Raw genomic sequence first — 14967 nt, 5'->3', positions numbered from 1 at the left:
AAAAAACATAAAGGAATGAAAATTGGAAACAAACAATACTTCGCAAAACTATTAGGCTACAATCACGACAAAACTTTAATTCCAAGCTTAGGCATGAGCGGGTATGCCAGGTGGATTGAGAATTTACAAGGACAGCACCGAAGGCGTTGCACCGCAATTGTAATCAAAGAGCTTGAGGAAATTAAATCATATACTCGACAATTCTGTTAGTAATTTCAGTATTTTACAGTTAATATTTTACTTTTCACCCCTTCTCACCTCATATCGATAGGGGCTGAAGTTCGAATTTAACGTTATCCTGATTGTAATTAGTAATCTCAGAAACATTGAATTCTATGGAGTCGATATTGATATTAGTCCTTTTTTTATTATTTTTACATGTCAACAATTTCTACCAAACCAAGGATATTAATGAGAATTAAATGTATACTTACGAGGGCTAGTCAAGAAAGACTTGGACTGATTTTTTTTCTAGGCAATTTATTATTACTCAGCAACAGGCACATAATCCTTTTCAAAGTAGTCCCCGCCCGCCATGTCGATTATAGACACAAAGATGCAGAAAGTGTCTATAATCGACTTTGGAACCCCAAAATCTATCGAGGTCGTTCTAGATCATTTCTTTCATTTCACAATCCCCCAATCAAGGGTACTATTGCGCTGGACTTGGACTTGAAAAAAATGAAATGAAATCTATGAGTTTAACGTACCACGCTTATGCCGGTGGGGCTAAAGAAGACGGTGATGATGAGTAATGAATGAAATGGTGGAATGATGAAAGTGGGAGGAAACGGGAGATCCCCGAGAAAACCCACGCACACGGTGTTTGTCCATCACAAAGTTCACTTGGCGGGGGCTGGGATCGAACCCGGGACCCCAAGCACCAGAGATGAACGCTCTACCACTGAGCCACCGCGGCCCCCAAACTTGGACTTGAAGAGCATTGTAAGTGTTGCTATTCATCTCAGCGTTAACAAAACTTGTATCTCTGTGTGTGAACTCTGTACTAGTATCGGTCGTTTTCGATCATTTTATATGTTACTCGCTGATACTCTACCGAAGTCTGCAAGGGGTCTTACCTCCAGTGAAGATTGAACTTAAACTTGGAAGTAATCGAATGTTCTACCAATCAGCTTAAGGGATCGAAAGCTATTGATTCGATACTAATATTGCTTATGTTTTATCACTTTTACATGTTACAATATCACCCCCCTTCAAGGTGCTGATGGGGGAGAACTATAACTTAAATAACATCTGGATTTTCACTCTTTATCTAAGCTACTCCAAAATCTATGGATTCGACACAAATATAGGTCGCTTTTTCACTTTTATATCTGCACCTCCCACTCTTCCTACAAGGGCTAAGGGGATCTAGCCACCACTCGGGAAGAACTTGGACTTAAACTTCATCTTAACTGCCAAAAATGAACTTAGTGACGTTAAAACGAATAGTTCGTAATACTATGTGTTGTTTCCGATACTTTACGTCACTATGCACATCCAGGTGCAAATAGGAGTTTAAATTAGAGTTAAAACTCATCAAGAGTTTCACTATTTATCTAAGAGACACAGAAAACTATGCATTCGGCACTAATATTGGTGTTTTGTCTTATCATTTTTACATATCCTTCTTTTATTCCTTATAAGTGTACTAGGAAGTCTGATCCCCGTAGTACTATTTCCCAAACTATATGCAATATGACTTAGAAATTTGGTTATCATTGCTCCATACGTTTCAGAATTATGTTGGAGTACACACACAAACACACGACCAAAGCGTCATTACTTCCATCAACAAAAGCGTTCAGAATATCAAACTGAAAACGTAAGGCAACAAATTTCTTTCTTCCGTTTTACTAAAACACAATGCAATCTCTTAGATGTTGTTGATCGTAAACATCCCATGGACATGGTTTTAGGGATCGTTAGATTTCAGACTGGAGCCAGAATTAGAATTTCGATATTCTCTGTTTATGCCCATATGTACTCTTTACGCCTCTGAATATATTTCAAGAAATTCAACTACGTGCCTGAATGATAATATTTTAAGTAATCTGCGTATAACAAATAGCTGTAAACGGAAACATTACATACTCTCATTTACTGCGATTACACGATTTTCTTAATTTAACATTCACATATTTTATACCAACGTTCTATCAATATCTACCACATGCCATATATTTACACATTAAAATTATTTATGTCATAAAATTATAATATATATATAACAGATTAATTTAATGTAATTATATTATATATATATTCCTGCATTGAGGAAAGTAGGATTACACAGCAAAAAGTTTCACAGAAAGGATAATCGAACCCATAACCTTACGATCAGAAGTCTTCTGGGTTACCACAAAGCTAACGTGGATACTTCTGTGATCTTCTACTAAAAGTATAAGTGATTCAAAAGGACAATTACACTAATATCCATTGCAAATGTCGTTGTTTTTCTCCATAGTCCTTCATTTTCTCCTATAAATGCGAGAACTTTGTTTGCTCTTTTTCCTTTCATTCGAAATGTTCTTTCGCGTATGGAATCATAACTTACAAAACCAGATGTGATGACATATATACATAGTTACGAAAAATTCTATCATTAAGTATTTCAGTCAATGTTTTTTATTTCTCGTCAGCACCTTCAACAGTTTTTTTCTCTATGAAAACCTGTACCCAAAAGCACTCCTAATTACAACTACTATCAGTTTCGATATACTTATGCAGGTTGTAATTTTATACATATTGGAATATATATACAGTGTGTCCTTAAAGTTACGCAACCCAAAGTTTGATTGTGTATATTTTTTAAACTAAGAACAATAAAGACCTGAGACTTCAAACAAAATCAAGCGTAATCTATGTAAATATTTTTGAGATCATGACCAATGTTACAATTGTAACGATTTTGTGTAGTATCGAAAGAAAGTACCGAAAGTGTAAAATAAAAATGTACAAAATGAAGAAAATTTATGTTCAGTTGCAGAAAACATTTTTTTCTTGAGTTTATGTGCAGTATGCATGAACATTTATACATTAGTGCAAAAATTACACACCTGCAACTGTTAACCCTGGAATGCTCTTGGAAAGAGAAGCATGCTTAACTGGAAATGCTCGAAGTGGCTGCCGCGTTCTCGTAAAGAGAAATTTACATGGTTCACCATGATTCTTGACACCTTTTTAAGAGTGTTTCTGTTGATTGATTGAATTTCTGTTATAATGTTCGTCTTCAGTTCCTCAATGGTGTATTCTTGTACACCACATTTTTAGGTAACCCCATAAGAAACAGTCAGGTGATGTTAAGTATGAACAATGGGAGGGCCACAAATTTTTCAAGATTAAGTGGTCACCAAGAAATTCCCCTAACATTTCTAATGTTTCCTCGGAAGTATTCCCAGGGTTGCCAGCTGTAGGTGAGTATTCTTTTAATCCAAATTTTTGTATAATAACTCTGGTTATCAATTATGTGCAAATTTTCACTTCTTATCAATAATTAACGTAGAAAGCACCTGTTGCAGTAATTTTACGATAATAGTGCTGGCAGGGGTCGGGTTTCTGTGAAAAGACACTCATTTTATAGACTTGCATTAAATATTCTTTTCACATGACAACACTGCATCAACGTTATCACATTGTCGCACGAAGGTATAAATGTTGAAGCACACTGCGCATATACTCAGAGATTCACCTGCAGGAAATCAGTTCTCTGCAACTAAATATTGATTTTCTTCATTATGTGCATTTTTTATTTTATACTTTTGTTACTTTCTTTTGTTTCTACACAAAAACGTTACAAATTCTAACATTGGTCATGATCTCGAAAATATTTACATAGAATACGCTTAAATTTGTTTCAAGTCTCAAGTCTTCATCGTTCTTAGTTCAAAACATATACACCATCTAACTTTGAGTTACGAAACTTTACGGACACACTTAACTAATTGAATACACCCATGCTTTGCACAGGGGCTGTATTTGGAAGTCAACACCTGTGGAAGTACGCAAAAAGGTCTATAAGAGCGTGGTATCCATGGTTTTCAGGGCACCTAAGTTGAAGAGTGATATTTCCGATGCAGTTTAAATCCAAATTCCTCTTCGTAACTTGGGGACCGGGGAGAGGATATATATGTGAATGAAACGTATTATCGCTATGTGAAGAACAGATATTCTGTTAGTCTTTAATAATAATAACGAACGGAAGTTTGACATGTTAAATTCTTTAATATATTTATCGCTGTTCAAATTTACGCACTTGTGCGGTGTGTGTGTATTATGTAAATAAGGGCATCTCTCTTTTCTCGTTGTGCCAAAAATATACAAATAATAAAGAGGGATTTTTATCAGAAATCTAAAAAGTAAAATTAAAAGCCGTTGCTTTAAGTACCTTTGCTGCTAGCGAAATACGTTGTATGTGTTCTGCAGACACGTTACAGTAACTAAGATTAGCATCAGCAGAAGAAATATTTTTTAAACAATATTTTCCGTGTTTAGCCAATATCTAGAAACAAATGTTTTCTTCTAATGGGTTCAAAATTTCCGGAAATTTTTCACAGCACAAGGAAGATACGTATCTCCATTATATATATATATAAATTTATGATTTTAACAGACTGGTATTAACTAAAATGATTCTGGTCCTGTTATTTTAACACTTCTCTGCCATAAAACGGCAATTTTATAAGATTGCTTAAGATAATTTAAAGCATCTATATTAATTAATCTATCTAGGGTTATGTTTTAGTATGTTTTGTAGCCATTACTCCATCTATCACGGTGCTAACTTTAAAGGAGTTTTGCAAATATATTTGTTGCAGCAATATTCTCCAATTCTAATACAAGAAACACAACTATTCAATGATCTTAATGTAAACTAGTAAATATAAAATAGTTTTCATTTTAAAAGGATAATGTAGTAAAATATTCGAAAATTTCAAATTTTCCCATTTTTCAGTTTTTTCCAAGCTCGGGAAAAAACGGCAAACACTAGCTTTTTAACCAAACTTTCCGTTTTCTTTCAGGTCCTTACGTCACTAATCCCTACGGTAAGTTTTTCAAAGCATTTTAGTCAATTATTGTTATATTAAACATAAAAGATGAAACGTTAATAAAATATACTGATACTTAACGAGTATTATGGTGTTAACATCAAATGTAATTCTCCTAACTGATATATGTCTTTCAGTTCGTGTCCAGTACTTTCTATGGCAAGGCAATCACTTCCGTAGATGCAGAATAATATATACGTAATATTGTACCCGAAAGACAACAGTTAATTAGCCGGTGAAGAGTGGAATAGGATTTTTGTGTTCCGTTAATAAGTTAGAAATTTCTATATTTTAGTATTGGAGCGTTGTGTCTAACTAGTGCTATATATCAAAAACACTTATTATAGCTATAATTTATTATTTCACGAAATATTGCATATGAGAGAAAAGAAAAGAACACGCATCATGTGTCGGTTAGAAAATGGTTGAAATAAATTGAAAATATCAAGTGTGGAACAATTTAGTATAATACATTTGTAAAAAAGTTCTATCGTTTTATCCTCCCCATCCAATTCCTACTTATTCTCATCATTGGGACACATCGTTCTTTTCGTACAGCACAAGATCTTGATTATCACAATCAGCGATGATTGAATGTGAAATTGTGTGATGTTCGAAAGCTTGGCACTGCCAGAAATCGAATATGTGTCTTCTGCTTGAAAATGAAAATCCGTAACTACTTACCTACACTATTCACATCTTTCAGCAGTGACGACGCCAGAGGATTTGTAATACGACATCATGACAACGTGTAACTTTACTAATCCTTGAAATGATATAACCGTTAAGAAACAAGAACCAGTTTCTTCTCAATGCCCAATTGAAAACATGGGTGAGATGAATCGTATGAATCAAAGGATATTTTATTAATTAACCTTTAGTTTTCACTCGAACAAAGGTAACCGACATAGGTACGTTTTGACGACACACTAATTAGCTGTGAGGAGCAAATCACGTGAAGCAAGCAGTTAATCATTTTTGTATATTTGTAGTTGTAATATTTCCTCTTCTTGTATAGCTTTTTAATTGTTCTAGAGAAACAAAATATAAATAATGTCTCATATATGAGACTTAACAGTTAGTGTAATTTTCTGGATTGTAGTTATTATTTTTAATAAACGACGAAATTATCAAATGCGTTCTGCTAGATCATTACGCAATTTCCTTTCCTGACTTTGTGAAAATATGCTGGGAATGAGAGCCAGAACCGAGAGGGATTTGTAAGCAGTTAGGGTCCTCTTTTCCAACGGAAGTTTAATCTAGATACGTAGAGCAGAAGTGTACAATTAATAAAAATACAACATTTACTGCAAACAATCATCAGCCATTTCATAAAGTAGTTTTTAAGTGTGGAATGGCAAATAAAGGATTTATAACTATTGTTATCCAACATAATGTGTTTGTCCTCAAAATTAAAATTAAAAGTAACCTATGAACGCTGTTATTATTAACAAGAAGAGGAATGACTACTCCTAAATTATCCCTGATCTACAGTCCTTCTTCTAAATTTAGACAATTGAAATAGGGATAGAAAATTCTTCATTAACTGGTAGATCTCGTAACGTTCAACCGAAGATGACGTTTCGGAAATATGGAAAATCTAATAAAGTCAAATTAAAAACTTGATGCATATTTTATAGCCAAGCATAGTAAAGTAGCAATTTAAATGATTAAGTATACTCAAAAGTCTGTAAGGAAGATTTCATCAATAGCAAATGCTAGTTGAAGCGTTGAAATCATTAAGTGTATTAGTAGTCATTTTTATTAAGAAACATAGCAATTTAATAGACGTCATGAAATTTTAAATGAGGTGCTTAGTAGTAAATTAATTTTTTACAATTGAATTACGATGCTGAATAAATTTGTATCAAGCAAAATGTATTAAATATAAAATTTTCTAAAATTAGTTTCGATATTTCTTGGTTATTTATTATTTTAATTACGACATTAGAGACAATATTTTATTTGAATCTAATGTTGTTACATTAGTAGATATAGCAAATATTCTTTTAACAGTACTAATATTAGGATACGAGAGAATTAATAAAATTTTGCCATCGCTGCATAGTTAAGGAGATTATGAATGTAGTAATAATTACCATACACTAAAGTGTGTGGATGGTTGATGAAACGTTTGAATTTAAAAACTTGAAATTCTTAAAGAAATTAATAATGTTCTTATTATTTTAATATCATTATATTGTTTTAAAATAATATCACTTTAGGAATAGGGAACGATAAATAAATAATCTTTTGATGTCTTCAGAATTGTAATTCATTAACGATTTACAAGAACATTATAATAATAAAACTGTAAAACCTTATCAAAATATCATACACCTTGATTTTCTGTTTTTAATTATTTTTACTATAATATGCTTTGTCTTTAGCGAAAAGACTTCTTACTATTTATTTTGAGGTTTTAATTTATTGTGTTAATGACTTTTCTTTTGCTGTCACACGTTTCAGTAATCTGTACGTTGAAAATTATTTCTTCTCAATTCTCTCTTAAAATTTGAGAATATAGGGATAAATTAGAATTTGTGATTTCGATTTGAGCTATTCGAAAATATGGTAGATAAAATTTTAATTTTTTTGTTTGTTGTATATTGTTAAAATATTTATGATGTTTATGTAGATATTTAGTCAATGACTGTTTAAAATGTAGAGCATTGTAAGTAGTTCAAGTTTCTGTTATTATTCTTTGCTTTTTGTTTAATTTAGCCAATCCAATGCCACTTTTACCATGAAAGGTAGGTTATTATTTGTGAACAAAAGTATTGTTATTTCGTATTTTTTTAACAATATGGATTATTATCATCTTCTTTAACCCTTTTCTTGGCAAGAAGACTTGTGTTGCTCAGAAAAAATACTGGATGCGATTTCCGTGCCATTATAAAATAATAGATAATTGCACATTTTAATTACATGTTTTATTTAGACAAGGCTGTGATGTAAGGTATCCCATAGTTAACATTGCCAAAATAGGTAGTCAAAGAACGAAAAATGTTCAAAAAAATTATGTATCCCAAAGGATACATTGTCAAGAAGAGGTTTAAGAGAGATAAATTTTACTATTTTTTATTCATCTACCTCTTTTAAATTAAGTCGATACTCTAATTAGAAGTCTCTTCCTTCATTTTAATATTTTATTTATTTTTGAAGTATATTCAATTTGTATATACCTTATTTTCAATTTTGATTGATTAATGAAAGTTTCATGGAATGTCAGCAGGAAAGGTTTCTGCCACCATCATGATATTACCAAAGAAGACACAATGTGAACATTAAAAATAAATTAAACTTATAAATATTAAAACTACTAAAATGGTCAAATCAAATGCAAGGTCTACAAGAAAAGAAAGCATTAAAACAATAAAAACAAAATTGAAAAAGTGATGGAAAGGTTGAAAAAACTATAGGAAACAAATGTAGAAGTAAACTTCCTAATAGCAAGTTAAGCATTCCAATTGCACTAGTAATACCGTCACAAAATATCACCATATCCCACAAAATCATTTGTACGTCTTTAGGTTGTTCTTGAGATTTCAGTATTCTTAACTTTGTATAAGAATGTAACTTTGTATAAAAATGGAGTAACATTACATTTTAAATTTTAATTTTTACAGTGACTTTGTCTCATATTGTTTATAACAGAAATATTAAATAAAGGTTTGTCTAAGAGAAACGAATTCCGTGTTCTAAATTGCCTTACTTACTACCTTGTGAGAGTAATTTTACAATATAGTCTAAGAAGAAAGTGAAGGACATTCAATATTTATTGTAACTGTAAGATAATCTTAACGTAATGAAGAACAACGAGATAATCCTTGTAGTTATTAAATCAGTTATTAATTAGGGTTATACTAGAAGATGAGAAGAAAGAAATGCCACTAATTTATAATGAAATATATTAAAGTATTCTAGTCAACATTTTCCTTAGAGACAATTGTCAACACAAATATCTTATAAATTCAATACTGAAAGATGTGAGTATTATAAGATGACAGTATTATATCTAGTGCAATCTCAAAATTCTGCCGGTGGCTCAGTGGTAGAGCTATCACCTCTAGTGCTTGGGGTCCCGGGTTCGATCCCTGCCCTCGCCAAGTGAACTTTGTGGTGGACAAACACCGTGTGCGTGGGTTTCCTCGGGGTTCTTCCCTTTCCTCCCACTTTCTTCATTCCACCATTTCATTCATTACTCATCACCACCTTCTCCTTTAGCCTAACCGGCATAAGTGTGGGACGTAAAAGTCAAAGATATCATTTAATTTTTTTTTCAAAATTCTGCCCGAAATATCGAGCAAGGTATTATATAACGGACGGAACTAATTAAATACTTGAGGAATAAAGATCAAGTTTATGAGGTAATAATAACATGAATGATACGATTGGCTTACTACAAATAATGTCTGATTTTTTGCTTAGAGAAAGAAAATTAAGTGAAACACTGTCTGTTGAGTAAGAAAGTTCCCTCGATAATTGCACTCAAAAAGTTTAAGGGCAGTGTTGAGGAACGTTGTGGAAGAAAGAACTTTCCATGGGAATTTCAGAATTTCCATGTTATACTCTTCTACCGGTAATTCATTAGGTCAGGTGATCACTATGTTCAAACACATGATTTCTCGCTCATTGCTGCCGCGCAGCTCACTCGCCTTTCTCTTTTCAGGGTCAACTTGCTTACGTAACAGCTGTGCTCATAATGCTGTTACAAGAAGGTTTCAAGGTTGCAGGAAGGCGCCGTTGTGCAGTTGGGGTGGTCAAAATGAATATGTGATCTGAAATCCTGCCGACTGTGGCGTAAGGAGTGTTATTCGATTTCTGAATACTGGAAACGTGAAACAGGCAGAAATTTACCGTCAACTGAAAGCAGTGTGTGGTGATAATGTAATGAACGAAAGAAATGTGAGAAAACAGTGAGAAATATTCAGCAATGAACGAAACAATTTACAGGATGAAACTTTACCTGGACACCCATCACTCATCACAGACCTCCTGAAGACTGCAGTGAACAACGTAATCTCTGTACACAGGCTCGTAACTCTCGAGAAATTACACATTCTGTTTCCAGGCATTTCTCATTCTTTGGTGAAATTGTGTCTCAGTATTTCGGCTACGACAAAATTTGTGCTCAATGGGTTTCGCTGCTAAAGGGTGACCAACATAAAACTCAAAGAATTGAATCAGCATTGACATTCTTTCCTTTCTTGATTGAATTGTGATTGGTGGTGAGACCTTGTTGTCTCACACAATCCATCACGAAAAGTCGAGAAAATTCAAACGAACTCTGTGAACACGAAAGAAATGTCGTGGAAACCGTCTTCAAGGATTATAAAGGTATTCTTTTGTATTCTTTTCGTGGATTTCATGCCATAAGGCACTAAGATCAATGCAAATCGTTATTCTGAGACTCTAAGAAACCTACGGCATCCTATAGTTTGGACCTTTCTCCTGGGACTCTAAGTTGAATCTCCGCGGTAAATGTTTTGAAAGAAATGGAGATTGGAGGATGTAGTGACCAACTGGTTTCATGAAGTGGTGGGAGAAGAGCATAACATGGGAATTCTGAAGTTCGTGACCAGACACAACAAATACTTAAATGTAGGAGGAGATTATGCAGAAAATGATGGAAGCTTCAGATATGTAACAGAATTGTTTCCTCAATAAATATTGTGTTTTTTATTTTCTATAACTAAATTGTCTTTATTTTCTGAATGATCTTCGTAAATTATTACAATTTACATAATAATCTTAGTACTAAACACCTAAATCACCATGTTATTCATTTTGTGTATGTGAAATTTGTACGTTTTAAAGTTTGATATTGGTTGCCAGCTCGATTTGATTTCCTCCGTGATTGCCTAATGCAAGTAAAGTTTAAAAACTAAGAATAATTTAAATATTAGAACAACTAATATAGACCATATCTTTATGTTTGTCAATTTAGGAGGGGCCCTTGAGTGCATAAAGACGGCATAGTCGATCATTAATATATATCATAATTGAGGCGGTATATGGAAAAAGGGCATATATTGCTATATGCCCTTTTTCCGGAGATCATTTTATCGAATTCACCAGTCTTTCAAGAATATGTGGTGAAATTTTCATCAAGATATTTTAAAAATTGAGGTTGGTACTCCTGTTTTGTGTCGCGTGCAGAGCAGTATTTTGGCGGTAATAGATTTGTACTGCAGTCCATTGTGTTTCGTGGTGAATATATCTTAAACCTAAACATGAACGCCAGTAACAGCAATGATTCTAGTATTGCGAAAAGCAAAAAGAAGGGTAAGAAAATATATATTCAGCGAAGAAACAAGAAGAAAGAAGATATTAAGCGTAAGCACCTTCGAAGCGAAGAATATATCAATGCTGGAGGGAAACGTATCAGCAGCAAAAATTTCAGGTGCTGTTCTAACTGTTGTCTTAAATCATGTTAGGAAAAATTTTCTCTGGATACACAAAACGAAATATTTGCAGGATTTTACAATCAACAGGAGAAATCATGCCAGGACTCATTTTTAGATAACTGTATGGAACGAAGCAAAACGTCGTTTGGAAAGAGGACTCTGAATCCCAAGAAGGAACGTTTGCACACTTGGTCGTATTCGTTGTGTGTTAACGGAAGAAAAATGCCGGTATGTCAGCAGTTCATACTAAAATTGGTACTAGTGTCCGTGAAGCGGCTGCGTGTTATTGAAAGTAAACTACTAGCAAATGCAGACTTCAGGGAAGTAAGGGGGTCTCACGCGAATAGGCCTCACAAACTGGAAAACAATGTGTTGGAGCTAATGGCAGAACATTTAAATACTATACCCAGTGACTGCAGTCATTATTGCTCGCATAAGACTAATCTAAAGTACTTTGAGAATCCTAATCTATCGATAACGAAACTTTATGAACGTTTCCCCTAGTATTACAAAGAGAAATCTGACACTAATCTGCGTATGAACTACAAAACATATTTCCGTCCTTTTTCCACTGAATTTTCATATGCCTTTGTCAGACCCAAACCGACACTTGTGATTACTATGCTGTATGTGAACTCACGTTGAAAGACAATCCCGGTGCTGAATGTGCATTATCATATGCACTTCATAAACGCAAAGCACCAAGACGAAAAGAAATAAGGAATCATCATGTGTAGAATGCAAAACAGGATGTCTTATTTAGTGATGGAATTTGATTATGCTCAAAATTTTGCTGTTCCACTCCTAAACGTAAACACACAGTTTTACAAACAATTACTGTGGCTCTATTGTTTCAATCTGCATGTTTTCAATGATGATACATCGTACTGTTATTGTTTCATGGAAACTTATGGTAAAAAGAATGCTAATTCAGTGGCTTCTTTTTTGTATGACTGTTTAGTGAACAAACTTCAAGACGATTGTATTGTTTTGTGATGCACCTGGAGGTCGAAATCTGAACCTCACCATTCTCAAATTCTTAGCGTGGTTTGCCAAGACCAATGATCTTAAAATAATACAAGTATTTCCAGTACGTGGACACTCATTTTCACAATGCGATTGCAATTTTGGACTTATTAGGAAGCACATCACCAAAAAAGGAAGTCATAGGAACAGCGAAACCATATCTTACTGCGATGGTCTGCTGGAGACGCAACCCCAGTCCGTTTCAAGTTCTAATGGATAGAGATCTATTGAAAGAATGGGAGAACGGATTAAGCCATTTGTTCCTATCCAAACCTGTCTCCAACCGCCACACATTTACGATTATGAAATATGTCGTGATAAAGGTGAACCAATCTGGCTCTTTGCTTTGTTCCGAAAATTACCTCCCTGAGTATAAGCCATTCATTTTTTGGAATCTGAGGGCACCGCGAGACCGTATAAATTTTGACTTTGAAAGCATGCCGTATCCAGAGCTCAACCGCCTAAAAGTCAAAGATTTAAGAGCTCTATACAGATTTCTGAAGGATGAAGACAAAGAGTGGCTGGAAAAATTATTTGATCGTTAGACTTCACCTTCTGGAAGCATTTGCAATTTGATGCCATGTTTGTTGTATGCAAATTTGGTAATAAACATTGTATAATGTAAGTAATTTGGTTATTACATTTGTATCTATGGAAAAAGGGCATATATGGTATTTTTTAGTTTACATCATTCTGAAATATTTTTTCAACACAGCAAGTATAAATGTCTATAATTCCATACATTAAATTCCAAAGTTTATTTCTATCATAGGTATCCAGTGAAATAAGCACCATGCATTTATGTATTCAACATTGAAAACTTTGATAGCGATTTTCTCGAAATGGTATTTGTGCGTATATGCCCTTTTTCCATATACCGCCTCAATTTTCAGTAGATATATCACACACTTTATGTTGAATGCTTTTTTCTTGGACTGGAAAGATCTAGTAGGCTGAATTTTTTAAATGGTCTTATCTATTTTTGACCCTCAGACGGCAATAGCTAGTCATTGTTGCAGCCCAGCGGGGCGCGCGAGCCAAGGTGTGAAATAGCAGATTCTCAAAGTGACGTTAGCCAGATGTGCGACTTTAGGATTTTTTACAATTTATGCAGCCCGACACAGGGAAAGAATAATAATAGCGAACCAAATGGTAATAGTGAGAGTTATAGTTCCGATCATTTCCAGTGCAGTTTAAAAGATAGTTTGTTTTGGCTAAAACGCAGAAGCCTAGTGTGACATATAAAACTCGTGATTTGTTTACATATAGCGCAAGGTCAGATAAGGAAACAGAATGTTCTCCTTCGCGTACTTTTCAGTGTGAATCTGACGTGTTTCACGCACACGAAGATGCAGTGTTGCCGGTTCTCCCTAGTTCAATACACAGCCCGCATTTACAATTATACGCGATACGCCCACATTTACTTCTCGCTTCCGTCTCGTTCAGTAACGCTTTGGTTAATGAATTTAAATCGAAAACTACCGGCGCAGACAAGTTAATAGTTCTTGAAAACACGTCGTTCAATTCTCAAGTGGATGAATCGGTTCTTAAAGCCATAATCACGCAACACCGTTCTGTCAGTGATTCCAACCTGTGTAGTTGTGTGTGTAGTCATCCGCCCCGACAAAGGGCTCGAAGAAGTAGTTATCCACTAATAGGCCTAATAAGTTTTAATTACTCAGTTGTCTAAAAAACGTTTTTGAGTGCCGATTGACCGGACTCAGTACGCGATAATCTTAAACAGCTTTACAGGATTCTTCAAGGGACTCGTTACCGAAGCAGTGGAAGAGGATAAGCCGTGCGATAGGTTGCAACACGGAAGAAAATTGTAAGTATCCACAAAATTGCATTTCTATCAGAGGAAGAATCCAGTGTTAGGGATCGCCAGAGAAATATTGTTTGAAAAGTCATAGTGAAAGAATAATATAACATGTTCAACTAGCACGCCAGCTAGTAAAGTGCCATTGTAGAAAAAGGTAACAGCGCGCAATTGCTTACGCACAACTCATTCTTAACGAGCCACTTACATATAGATAAATGTGCACAACCTAGTATTAATGCAAAAGAGAGAAAGAGGAATAGTTAGTTGAAATTCTCAAAAGTTAACATCTGATATTCTTATTGTAACGGCCGTATGTTGTGTAAATGTTGTAAACATTATTATTTTTCTTACGTGTAATACTAAATGTAGTAACAATCTTAAAGTGAAAATATGAGTAGTTAAACGTAATTACTATTTGAGTAATCATTTGTTTTGTAATTTCTATTCCTTCATTAACGCGAGGTTGTAGGTTATGGGATGTGCTTCGCATCCAACGTCGAAGTAGGAGCTATTACTCGCAGTAAGTATAAATAGTAAAAATGAGAAAAAGGATAACTAAGCCAATTTTCATACTTTGATAGCTCGTACGTAACTGACAACGTTGCCTATCGATTTGTTATTTAAATCTTCCCAAGTTTAAATAACAATTGACAAAGCATGA

At 34.1% G+C, this 14967-nt stretch overlaps 1 protein-coding gene across 2 annotated transcripts in view; it reads left to right on the top strand.

Annotated features, from left to right (window-relative positions):
* LOC145692691 (uncharacterized) overlaps positions 1–7954 on the top strand; it is a 74121-nt gene extending 66167 nt beyond the window's left edge. The window contains exons 9-10 of one of the 2 annotated variants that reach the window (XM_081768083.1): positions 5022–5045; positions 7773–7954. In XM_081768083.1, the coding sequence (XP_081624209.1) occupies positions 5022–5045; positions 7773–7798 (50 nt within the window). In that variant the 3' untranslated portion in view covers positions 7799–7954. The remainder of the gene's footprint in view (positions 1–5021; positions 5046–7772) is intronic. The other variant, XM_081768082.1, reaches the window with a different exon arrangement.
* The last annotated feature ends 7013 nt before the right edge of the window (positions 7955–14967 follow it).

The sequence above is a fragment of the Thermobia domestica genome, chromosome 8 (assembly GCF_964235325.1).
Source record: "Thermobia domestica chromosome 8, izTheDome1.hap1.1, whole genome shotgun sequence".
Lineage (NCBI taxonomy): Eukaryota > Metazoa > Arthropoda > Insecta > Zygentoma > Lepismatidae > Thermobia > Thermobia domestica.
This window is presented reverse-complemented; position numbering and strand designations above follow the sequence as displayed.